The following is a 12,758-nucleotide window of genomic DNA, read 5'->3' as shown; positions in this document are numbered from 1 at the left end:
CTATAACTGGAAGAAGCCAGAGAGAAGAAATATTTTGGCTCTTGACAAATAACTTTTTTTTTTTAAAATACACTCCCGAGTGGTAGGAGGATGAGACAGCTGCCTCCTGAACGAGGGATCTCCTCATCCCTGGGGTCTTTAGCGAAGGCAGGCAGCCAGGGACAGATCAGAGGCCCTTTGAGGTCCTGGCCTGCTCTGAATGCCTCTGGCTGGAAGAGGGCCCTGCCTGCCTCCCCCTGCCTCCCCCTGCCTCCCCGCTCTGCCTCCAACACAGCGCTTTCCCCGAGTGCCTCCCTCTCTCTCTTTCTCCAGTCTCTGCTTAAATGTCACCTCCTCTGAGAAGCCTTCTTTGGCCGCCCTACCTGGCACTGCCCGCATCCTACCATCTGTCCCCTTCCCCTCCCCCGATCACTACCTGAATGTATACTATTTTGGTTGTTTACTTACTGTATTAGTTAGGGTGGCTAACACTAGCTATTATTATGTACAACCCCAGTGTTTCGGTGGCTTAACACAGCAGAAGTTTCCAGCTTGCGTATGTGGCGTTTTGGGGAGGGCGTTTGACAGGTAGCATTTCATGAGGTTATTCACGGGCCCCGGCTCCTTCCAGTTTGTGGCTCTGCCATCCCCCTGGGGGGATGGGAGCCCCTCCTGGACCCTCTGCCTGGATCCTGTGTGGCCGCTGATGGGGGACGACAGAGCAGGGGGTGCACGGTGGGGAGTACCACGAGAGATTTTGATGGGCCAGATGGGGAAGTGGCTAACATCATTTTGCCCACATGCCATTCGCCAGGACTTAGTCGATGGCTGCAGCTCACTGAAAAGAAGGCTGGGAAATGTAGTCTCTCTGATGTCTAGGAAGAAATGAAATTGCTTTTGGTGAACTCATAGCAGTCTCAGCTATGCTTATTTATCATATTCCATTGAATCCATGTCATCATCTATTGTTAAAGGCACCGTTATTCTTGGAACCACTAATCAAATTAAACTATAGCATGCCATCGATTCAAGATGCATTCTGATTGCCAAGACATTGAAATATGAAAAGATGGTGTAGTTCAAGGTCAATGAAGTATGCTATTGTCACTCGTTGAGGGCAAGAACCTGTCCACCTTGTGCACTAATCCATCCCCAGGGTTAGGAGAGTGGTTGGCACAGAGTAGATCTCCGAGGAGTAGTAATGGCGTGACAGCGAAGGAGTAGGTGAATGGATGAGATGGTATGTGAATTGCTCTTTTGGTTTAAGTATCAGAATGCCCCTGGTGTGAGCCGTTGTGTCAGGGAATCAGACTGTGCTCCCTCACCTGGGCAGAGGTGCTGCTGGGTTTTTGAGCAGCTACCAACAGCGAAGAGGGCTCTCAGGACTCTGCCCCTAGCCAGCACCCTTCTCGGCTGCCCGCTTCGATTTTCTGCTCCCTCGCTGCACTTTGGTGCGAAGTGTGACCTTGCTCACTCTTGAGCTGTCCATCTCGCACTGCTTCTGTCCCTTCAGAGGCAGCTTGGATGGCACACATCTCATGGGAGAGACTCGTCGGCCCAGCTCGGGTCAGGTGCATCCCCCTGGGTCAATCAGCTGGGCCAGCAGGGTAGAGGTCTGTAAGAATGTGGGAGCTCTGCGTGTGCGAACGCTCGCTCATGTTCATGCCAGTAAGAGATGGAGAATGTGAAAGTGAAGTGCCAGCTCCCAGGAAAGAAGCTAGTTAGTTCAGATAGTTGGTTCTGGTAGTGCCTGAATACGGAGCCCCTTCGCCTGAAAAGGGGCTTTCTGGGCGGAAGTTCCAGCACGCAGAGAGGCAGGCAAATGCGCTATTAAGTGATGGATAGGCAGGTGCCCAGATGGGTGAATGCTGGGAGGAGGAGAGAGTAAGCAGTCTTGCTTGTGGTGGGATTGAATGTTTAAGGGACTCGGAGTGGAAGCCATCTCATTACCAAAAAAGGGGTGCTGTAACTTCAGCTAACAATTATTTATTAAGCGTGTACTGTGTGCCAGGCACTGTTCTTTTTTTAAAACATTTCTATTTATTTGAGAGAGAAAGAGTGAGAGAGAGAGCATGAGAGTGGGGGGAGGGTTAGAGGGAGAAGCAGACTCTCCGCTGAGCAGGGAGCCCGACGCGGGACCCGATCCTGGGACTCTGGGATCATGACCTGAGCTGAAGGCAGATGCAAAACCTACTGAGCCGCCCAGGAGCCCGCCAGGCACTGTTCTAAGCTCTTTTCTGTATTAACTTGCTAATCCTCGAGACCACCCTATGACATGAATACGATAATTATCATCCCCATTTTATAGATGAAGAAACTGAAGCACAGAAGGGTTCAATACCTCGGAAGGGACCGAGCTGGAATTCAAACTCAGGCAACCCAGCTCCAACCACTAAGCTCCATGGCCCAGCACCGTGGCTACTGTGAGGCTTAAGTGGCATCTGGAAATTGCCAGATGTGTTCAGTGATAGGAGGTGGGAGGTATATACCACATCGTGGCTTTTGACGGAGGGTGAAAATACAACCAGATTCAAGAATAGTTCAGATAAGTTCACAGATGTCAGATGTCCAGTAGCTAATGAAAGGAAGGATGCTTGTGGTGTGGCTGGGAGCATACTCTGAATTCGTGATGCTCTCCTTCCTCCAGACACTCCCTTTTGTGGTGTTCAGAGCCCAGCGTTGGCTACGAGGGCCCAAGTAAGAGCCACCTCTGGGTCCTGCTTGCGGGGGCACTCCACTAAGAGGACTGCGGTGAAGGCTGATGTTTGGAATCGATCCCTCCAGAGGGGCCCCTGCGTCTAATTTGCTCAGAGCCTCACTGTGAGCCACAGCGGCTGTCCACTGTGGCTGGAGTTCGGCCGGTGGACAGACCCTCCCAGCTGCCCCAGGACAGCGGCTCCACGTCCACTTGCCTCCCCCCTGCTTCAGCAGAGTGTCTCTCTTCTCATTATGATGGATGCAGCCTGGAAAATCGTGGATAAAAAGCTCCGATTGAAAGGCACTAATTACCCGTCATTATTTTCCACGCCGTAATTTGTGTGGAACGAGATTTCAATCAGTTGTCTGGGACCAGCCCGGTTTTGACTAATCTTTCTAAGACAAGATGCTTAATTACAGATTTTTGCCATAGCTTCGGCACTTGGGGAAGCAGGCTGTCGCTGAAGCCAGTTTGCTCTTGGGTCGTCTTGCAGTCCTGGGTCCCAGAGGGGGCCCCATGGGGAGAAAGAGAAGAAGGGTGTTAGCCAAGTATTCCTGGGGGGTTAAAATCCAGATAAAATCAAGACGCCACCAGAGCGGTGCTGTGGTAGTGTGGTGGCACAGGGAGGGTGGCAGGCGGGCCACTGTGTCTTTCAACCCCGAGCGGCCCCCCAGCCAGCCTGGCTCTCTGGTTAGTAACTGAGCGCGTCCTGGCTTCTCGGGGCTTCAGTTCCTCATCTGCAGGTCACCGGGGTGGGCAGCAGAATCTCTGGGAACTTTCAGTCCATTGACTCCAGCTGTGCTAGTGTGGCCATCCAGGAAAATGGGTCTGTTGTGGAAAGATACACATATGCCAGATTTCAGTCGCATAGGAGCGATAAAAACACCATTTATTAAAAGAGGTGATTCAGACTACTCAGGGGGGATATCAATTTGAATTAAAGAAATAAAGGAAGGGCGCCTGGGTGGCTCAGTTGGTTAAGCGACTGCCTTCGGCTGAGGTCATGATCCTGGAGTCCCGGGATCGAGTCCCGCATCGGGCTCCCTGCTCGGCAGGGAGTCTGCTTCTCCCTCTGACCCTCTTCCCTCTCGTGCTCTCTATCTCTCATTCTCTCTCTCTCAAATAAATAAATAAAATCTTTAAAAAAATAAAAAAATAAAGGAAGTTTAAGAAAAAACATATAATTATAAAATATAGCATAAAAACATATATAATTACATATATATACAATTATTGGACCTCATATGTACAGAATTGGATTAATTATAGTCCTTGGTTCCTAATACTTCTCACTATTAGCCACCTCACCCTTCCTTCCTTCTTTCTTTCCTTCTTCCTTCCTTCCTCCCTCCCTCCCTCCCTCCTTCTCTCCCTTCCTCCCATGTAATAAGTGCCCACGAGTCCATATCCCGATAGGAAGCTGGGGTGGTTATTCACATTCATTCAGCCATGCGGTCCTCCCCAACCTGTCCCCCTGTTAAAGGCTCCTCTGCATTCTTTAAAATTTTTATTTATTTATTTTCAAAGATTTTTATTTATTTATTTGACAGAGACACAGCGAGAGAGGGAACACAAGCAGGAGGAGTGGGAGAGGGAGAGAAGCAGGCTTCCCGCCAAGCAAGGAGCCCGACGTGGGGCTCGACGTGGGGCTCGACGTGGGGCTCGACGTGGGGCTCGACGTGGGGCTCGATCCCAGGACCATGAGATCAGGGCCTGAGCCGAAGGCAGACGCCCAACGACTGAGCCACCCAGGCGGCCCTGCCTTCTTGGAAGTTTAGCTGTGCTACTTTCAGATTCCTTGAGGGGCTGGTTCATGACAAATAAAGCCTTGCTGGAGGGTCCGAGGGCCTGTTATAATGAATAGCTTGGGTGGCCCCTGGTTAACGAATTAATTATGGAAATGTACATAAGAGTCTCTCAGATGTTCAGAAATCATTTTCTTCTGTATAGTGGATTCCCGTTTCAGGCTTATTTATGCTCTTAATTTGCCTAACCAACCACTTTCCCTCCTGATAAATGGCAAGTTCCTTATGGAATCATCCTCTGGTCTATATCTGGGGATGTGGTTGAGGGAAGAACTTTGCTAGGTTGAACCACAGGTGGCCTGAGGCTGAATTTTCTGGAAGGGGTTTCCTGGGAGAATGACTACAGCAACCAATGTCCACAGAGTGCCTGCTCGGCACCGGCTTGGGCTACACGTTTTGCCTCCAATCGTTTATGCTCACACAGAATAGCCCTGTGAAGAAGGTGCTGTGACTGAGCCCATTTTACAGATGAGCACTCTGAGGCCGAGAGTGACCTCAAAATCATCAGCTAGTATGTGGCAGAACCGGCTCATCTGCTGTCAGAGTGCAGGCTTATAACCCTTAAGTGACAGAGCTGCTGTTCTTGCTCTTCCACGGGTGGCCTCAGCACAGAGCCAAGGGAGGGCTGGGAGGACAGCCCCTCTGGCATGCCACTGGATTGTTGTGTGTGGTGGGGTGGGCTGTGTCCCACAGAGGCAAGCAGGGCAGGCCCGAGGCTAGCCAGGCCCGTCCAGACCCCTTCCCTCCGAGAGTTTCTGTTCCTCCAGAAGCTTCCCTCCAGCTGCCTGCCCACCAGCAGGCCATTGTGAGGGGGCCAGATCCCTGGGAGTCCGACTTAAAAGATGACAGTTGTCTCTTGCCAGAACAATGGATTTCTCCTCCTCTATAGGTCTGTGGCAAAATAACTCAAAAGTTTGGGTTTCATTCAGAATCTCCAAGCTTCTGTTGGTTTGTGTATGGGGGGAAAACCTTCAACCCACTTCGTTGTCCAGCAGAGCTCCACCCCTCCCCCCGAGGTGAGCTCAGGCACCCCTGGAGGCCAGGCCACTCTGGGGCACAGGGCTCCACACTGAGTGCTAAGAGGGCCAGGGGCAGAGAGCTGGCTGGGGCAGGAGGGAGGCCAGGCCTAAGCAGATGGTGGTGAAATTGAGGGCGTCTCTGGCTGTGCTTCTGTTACCCATGGATCACAGGGGCAGTGATGCCTTGAGGGCCTTCGACAACTGGCTGCTGCTCTTTCGAAGCCTGCTTAGTTGGGGCCTCTGTCCCCTCCCATAAAGTCAATAGTCATCGACCCGGTTGGGAACTGGGTCCCAGCCAACCACAGATGATGGACTTGATGTGACTCCCTCCTCCCCAGAGTGAAGTGTCAGCCACCTCCCCTCATCCTGAAGCTGCGCCCTCCCTGCACGCCATCTGGGTACCCACCCCGTGGCCACATCCTCCAGGGCCTCGGCATCCAGGCTCCACCTCTGACATCTTCCCTGACCCCATCTCCAATCCCCCAGCTTTCTCGCTCCTTCCTTTTCTCTACCTCAGCCTACACCCCCAGAAACCAACATGCTCCTGGCCCTTCCCCCCACCATTTCCTCCCACTTCTACCCTTTCTGCTATGACCCCCCTCTGTCCGAGACCTGCACCGTTCATTGGCCCAACTCTCTGCTCCCGGACCCCCCTGTTCTCCCTCTTCCCTCTTCCATCTCTGTCAGTGATTCTCATCCGGGGTGGGGGGGTGATTTTCCCAGCCCTGTCTGGAGGTTTGGGTTGTCCTCTCTGGGGCAGGGAGGGGGCTGCTACTGGCCTCTAATGGGTGGGGGCGGGGATGCTCCGAAACATCCTGCAGTGCACACAGGATGGCCCCACAGTGAAAAACTACCCTCCCCCAAATGTTAGTAGGGCCGAGGTTGAGGAACCCAGATCTAAGCTGCTGGAGGAGACAGCGCTCCTCTGTGTTGCTGGCACTGCAGAATGAACTAAGGGGCCTGGTAAGCCCGTATGCCCCGATTTCTGCTCTCTCCTCCCTCCACAGCTTCTGTTGCAAGCTTCCTTCCTTTGCCTGGACTTCCTGCCCTCAGCCTTCACTCCCTGTGCCTCTGGCTTCATGGACTGAGTGGAAGGGCCGGGGAGGTGAGGGGTCTCAGGCCTCCCCCTGCCACCCACGCACCTCCCTCCCTCTCTGATTGCTTCGGCTCATTTCTCTTCCTGCATTCCAGATTCCCGTCAGCCCTCTGGCTGTGTCATTCCGTGCTACACAAACGCCCCTCAGAGTCACACCCGGGTTGCTAAAGCAAAGCCACCGGAAAATGCAGACTCCTGGGCCCCACTTGCAGAGATGCAGGTTCAGGTTATGACGGTGGTGGGGTCAGGCCCAGGCTGCCACCTGTTCAACAAGCACCTCAGCAAACTCTGGTGAAGATTGGACTAGAATTTGGGAAAAGCTGACATTTTTTACCTTTTATATCTTCAGTCTTTCCACCTTGATTTGGTCTTTACCGTTAGCATTGAATGTAGTCACCATATAATTCATTTTCTACTTTGGGGAGAAAAGCAGGGGGGTGATGGGTAATTATACCTGTTCAGTAGGTAGGATCAGGATCACCCAGGGCACACTGCAAAGTGTGGATTCCATAATTTTTAAATGCCTTAAATTCCTTCCATTCTTCCTTTTTAAAATTTTATTTTTAAGTAACCTCTACACCTAGCATGGGGCTCGAACTTACAACCCCAAGATCAAGAGTTGCATGCTCTACCAACTGAGCCAGCCAGGGGCCCCAAATTTCTTCCATTCTTAACACACCCCCTCCTCATCAAAGAAACCAACAGTTACCGACAATAACAACCAAACATCCCTTCTCTGCCTCCTTAATCCCCAAGTTCAAGTGGATGGTCCTGCCTGAAGGTGTACCAGGAGGAACCCCACCCTCATAGCCTTCTCTGCCCTTTGCAGCTGAACTTCTTCAAAGAACTGTCTCCTCCATCCCCACCATGCCTTGTCACTCCCCTGGTGAAGTCACCAGCCACCTGACTGCTCACTGCAGTGGACACTTGCCGCATCTGACTTCCCCTGACCTTGTAACCACCTGTCACCTGCCACCACTCCCTCCTCATTGCATTTCCAAGACATGCTCACTTTTTTTTCTTCAGCTTCTCTGGCCATTTCTCCTCTGCCCACTTCCTGGACTTCTTTCCCCGTCCTTCCTTTACGTTTTGCTTTAGAGTGAATGAATGATGTGCCAGAGGCCAGGACAGATGGAGACAGGATTTTCCTGGAGGGTCTCTCTAGCAGCTTTTCGTCCCTTGCCTGGTACATCAAGGAGCAGGAAGCCCAGAGGGTCTCTGTGCCCCCAGGGAGTTCCCAACTCTCGCGCTACGGGTGAAGAAATGACAGCGAGGAAGGTCCAGGGCTTTGGAGGGCTGCAAGCTTGAGGCCTCCGCTGGAGGCAGCTCTTCCGGAGGCCTGGTATTACAGGAGGCAGAGCACGGCAGAACTAGGGGCTTGGGTCTGCAGTCAGATGGGACTGGTTTGGATCCCAGCTTCTCCTGTCTCTCATGACCTGGGACAAGCTTCAAGCTCCAGCTCTTCTCTTCTGTAAAGTGGGAATAATAATGTCTGGCAGACAGGTCGTGAGCATGAAACAAGATGGTACAAAAGAAGGCGTCCAACATGTGACTGCCTCTGATTGATGGCCGCTAACTAGTCTAGCCCAGCCTCCGGAGCAGAGGGGCAGACAGGCCCCTCCTGAGCTTGAAAAATCAGGCAGAAGAGTCTGGAAGGAACTCTCAAACACAGAAAAGAACCTGTGCCCCCTGGAGGAAGGTCTTCATTCAGTCTGCAGATACGAATGAATGAGCCAGTGAATGAATGCAGCAAGACCAGTGAGGCACGGCTGGGGAGCCCCTGTGAGCCTAGTAGACCCCCCGGCCCTTTCTGGTGTTCTGCACACACTTTCTGGTGCTCTGCACACTTGTGTTTGAGAACGAACTTCTTGAGATCATGGGCTGTGCTTGTTATAACCTGTCCCATTCTCTGGCCAGCACTTGGCACATAGTAGGTGTCTGAAATAGGTGTTGACTCTCCCTAGAAAAGACATTCGGGGGAAGGGGGGTGGTGGCAAAATAATGGTCATGGGAAAGAGAAGGCTGCAGGAATGAAATCCTCAGCACCCCCCGCCCCCAACACACACAGCTGGGATTCAGGCAATAAATTAATGGCTGGGTTTCCATGCACTTCAGAGGCGAGGGTCAAGTTTGCTTCCTTCAGCCCTGGAGTCTCTGAAGATGAGATGATAAAAGGCCTATGTGAGGAGGCCAAGTGAGGTGAATGACATAGGCATCGTGACCTAGTGTTAGGCTACTACTGACCTGATGATCCCATGGGTAACTGAAACCACAGATAAGGGGGTTGTGGGGGGGGGACTACTGTAGTTGCCAGAATCACGGCTTATGTCAGGTGTATCTCCTGAAATCTCAAGTTCTTTCCAGTCTGGTGGAGGTGTGGGGATGGAGGGCTGGGGTCTGAGAGCTATCTCCCCAGCAGGGCTTGTCACAGTGGGCCTGGGGTGTTCCTGTGACCTGCAGAGCCTAAAGCAATGAGCAGCAGGGGATTACAGATAGAAGGGCCCCTGGTTGGCTCTCTCTGTCTGCCCTGTGCAGGGATGCTGTGGGGAGGTCACCCAGAAGTGCACTTGTGCCTACTCAGGCAGATTTTCTGTCTGGATTATGCCCTGCCAGGCTGATGGCATTGCCTGTGAACATACCAGGGACCTGCTGGTGGATGGAGGGGAGGCAGGGGGCCATGTGAAACCCAGGAGGATGACAGGGCACCAGCCAGAGCTGTAAAAGGACCTATAGGAGACCCTCGACTTGGGCACCCTCTGCCGCTGTAAGGGAAACATGGGCCTTGCAGGAGAGGGGTCTCAGAGGACTTGGGAACATTTGGTTTGGAACAGAAGACACTTGAGAGCCTCTATCTTCAAACGCTACATTCCAGTAGATAAACTTGGGAGTAGGAGCCTGATATGTAATCTTTTATCTTTGCATCTGCAGATCCCAGGTTCTGATTAGAACTGCCTGTGGGGCAACGAGTTCCCTGTCTCTGGACGTGTTCAAATGTAGATGGATGGGACAACCCCTCGGGAGGTGGACTAACCACGAAATCATCGGTGGCACCAGGGATGGCAAAGCCCCTCCCCATCATGAGATTGCATTTGGTGGGGTGGGGGTGGGCTTCGTGGAGACGACAAAGCAGCCTCTTCCCTGGGTGGTGACCAGTCCTTTGCTCCATGGACTGCCCAGGAAACGGGCTCCCTCTGAGCATTATTGGAGGTAGGACCGTGGCTGCTACCCAGTGGACCCTCCAGCACCGAGACCCTCCCTCCCGGCTGTAGCCATCTTTCCGCTGATGGGGCTGTACCACTGACCAGTCAGCTCTTTTCATTCTCCAGAAACTTCGTCTCTTTCCTTTCACCTGCTCTGTGGACATAAGCCCTGGGCTCCTCCGTACCTCCACACAGCCAGGCCGGGTCAGGGACCCGTGGACCCAGACCCAGCCTCCTGATTCCAGATCCTGGCTGGCCCCAGAGGTCTTCAGTGTGGGCCGCAGCTGGGTTTCCCTAGACGTCCGCCTTCATCACCCTGCTGGGCGCTTTTCTTGCCCCTTTGGAGAGAGGCTCCTCCCCTTGTCCTGGGACCCTATGGGAGAGTCACACCTTGCCTGCCTTCTCACCCACCTGGCATGGGAGGAGGGACTTTCATTTTGGGAAACATTTGACCCTTCACAGTGATCTGGTCATGTTGATAGTGCTCCCTTGACTCTGGGGGTGAGGCAGGGATGCCGAGAGCTTGAAATGTAGGGTTAAGAAGTTACCGGGGATGCACAGAGCTGGGGTTGGAAGGCCCCCTCATGCTGCCTCACGGAGACATAGTCTCTGGGGCCAGGTGGCACTGGGAAGCCAGCCTGCTGAAGGACTACGAAGGGACAGGGGGGAGGGGGCCTAGAGCCACTTTCCAAATGTGCCCTGGGCCAGAGGCAAACCCCGGGGGGCAGCCTTTTGTCACCAGCCCTGCCTCTTGCCCTGGCCAGGTACCTTGCTTGGCATCTCTAGGCCCAGTCTCGGTAATGGTGGCCCATGGGGAAAGCTCCAAGCTTGGGCTTACCGGAAGCCCCAGTGGGGCTGGGTGAAATGGGTTATCAGGTCACTGCACTGAAGGTGTCCAGTCTGGGGCCCGGCACACCCAGACTTTCACCTGTAGCCACCATGTGGTCTTGTCGTGCAGGAAGGTCGGCCAACTATTTTGTCTGAATTCTGCCACCCTCCTGCCAGCAATGTGCAGAGAGCTGGGGTGCCTAATCTGAAGTTTCTTGATCAAACATCGTTTTTTCCTTTTTTTTCTTTGAGGACTCAGAAGGTTCTCGGGGGTAATGCCAGAAACTTGCTCTGGGCTGTGCGGCGTCCTGACCAGTTGACCTTCTGGGCCGGCATTTTATCGCACCAACGCCTTAGCATTGAGTCCCTCCCAGCCACCCCGCCCACTTGGTGCCCGGAGCCCAAAGCTAATTCCCGGGGCGGGTGTCACACCCACCGCACCCTCGGCGGAGCTGACCTGCCCGCGCTCTGTGTCCGCAGGCTGCTGAACAGAATGTCCGCGGACGACCGGCACCTGGGCTCCAGCTGCGGCTCCTTCATCAAGACGGAGCCGTCCAGCCCATCCTCGGGCATCGACGCCCTCAGCCACCACAGCCCCAGCGGGTCGTCCGACGCCAGCGGTGGCTTCGGTCTGGCCCTGGGCGCCCACGCCAATGGTCTGGACTCGCCGCCCATGTTCGCGGGCGCCGCGCTGGGGGGCACCCCGTGCCGCAAGAGCTACGAGGACTGTGCCGGCGGCCTCATGGAGGACTCGGCCATCAAGTGCGAGTACATGCTCAACGCCATCCCCAAGCGCCTGTGCCTCGTGTGCGGCGACATTGCCTCCGGCTACCACTACGGCGTGGCCTCCTGCGAGGCCTGCAAGGCCTTCTTCAAGAGGACCATCCAAGGTGCGTGCAGACAGGGCGGGGGTGGCGGGAAACCGGGCGATGCCCGCCAGTTGCCCGGTCAGGGCCAGGCACCGGGACGGCAGCGGTTCCTAGGGTTTCTCCTTCGGGATTCCGGGCGAGACTCTAAACTCCAGGACTGTCGTGGAAACAGCAGACACGCCCATGCGGTGCCCCAGAAAACCCCAAGAAAATCCATGGAAATGCCTCCCACACGTGTGCCCCTCGCTGATAGGGGGAGCACTGTTAAGAGCGTGTCCCTAAAATTTGATTTGGGGGGAGAAACGTGTTCTTTGCCCTGCAGTTGCAGACGCCTTGCAATAGAAAGGGTTGTCCCTCATTGTGTTTTGATCGTTTTCTTTTTTGGGGGGGCCGGGTGTGTGGAAGGGAGGAGCGAGAGGGAGAATCTCAAGCCGATTCCCCCACTGAGTGCAGAGCCCGACGTGGGGCTCGATCTCATGATGATGCCTGAGATCACGACCTGAGCAGAAATCCAAGAGGCCGTCGCTTAACTGACGGAGACTCCCAGGCGCCCCTGTTTTGATCTTTTTCATACACAGATGAAACATGATTTTCTTAATTGGGAAAGAGGCCAACAGAGCAAGGGAAGCCCACTCACCCTGTCTGATCCCAGCGTGGCCTGTCTTCAAGGGCTTTTTACAGTGCATCTGTGTATCCGCTGAATCCTGCTCCCATGGCCATGAGGGTGGCTGCCTCTCTGGGGGTACATGAGTGATTAGGCCTAGGAAGGTGTGCAGGAGCCCTGGTGGGTGCCCTCTGTAAAGTCACCCCAAGGGAAATGGGGGATAGTGGTGGGTCCACCTTCACAGAGCTGTTACCAAGTTCATGGCACAGGGGCCAGCCCAGAGGAGCAGCCTGGCGCTGGGTAGGCAAGACTCTTAATGCAGCAGGCCATGAGTAGAGCACTTGCGCCATTCATTCAGTTAAGTTTCTGTTGAGCACCTACTAAGCTCCAGCCCTTGTTCTAGGTGCTGTCGCTGGATAGACAAAAGCCTTCCTCGTGCACGTAACTGAGACGAGCTGATGCCATTTCCCTGGAACAGAATTCGTAACCAGACTGGACAAAACCCAGGGGGCACCTGTCCTGGCTCTGGCCCTGCCTGGCTGTCCTGAGGGTGTCCTCTCCCCCCCCCCTTTCCCATTTCACTTTTGAAAGAGTCAGGTTGAGCTTTCCTGGGATGACTTGCAGTTTATTCATTCAACAAATATTTGTTTAAATTTCTTG

The 12,758-nt window shown here is 53.9% G+C and overlaps 1 protein-coding gene across 4 annotated transcripts in view; it reads left to right on the top strand.

The window, feature by feature from the left end:
* Positions 1–12,758, top strand: part of ESRRB (estrogen related receptor beta) — a 105,308-nt gene that overhangs the window by 42,184 nt on the left and 50,366 nt on the right. For 2 of the 4 annotated variants that reach the window (XM_088025023.1, XM_088025024.1), the window contains exon 1: positions 11,038–11,515. In XM_088025023.1, the coding sequence (XP_087881149.1) occupies positions 11,119–11,515 (397 nt within the window). In that variant the 5' untranslated portion in view covers positions 11,038–11,118. Of the gene's footprint in view, positions 1–9,974; positions 9,992–11,037; positions 11,516–12,758 lie in introns of those variants that run through there. The other 2 variants (XM_088025025.1, XM_088025022.1) reach the window with 2 other exon arrangements.

Source organism: Eumetopias jubatus, unplaced genomic scaffold (assembly GCF_037043125.1).
Source record: "Eumetopias jubatus isolate StellerSeaLion01/CBP00866 unplaced genomic scaffold, mEumJub1_p1.0 scaffold_7, whole genome shotgun sequence".
NCBI lineage: Eukaryota > Metazoa > Chordata > Mammalia > Carnivora > Otariidae > Eumetopias > Eumetopias jubatus.
Note: the sequence above shows the minus strand (reverse complement) of the source record. Positions and strands in the feature narration are given on the sequence as shown.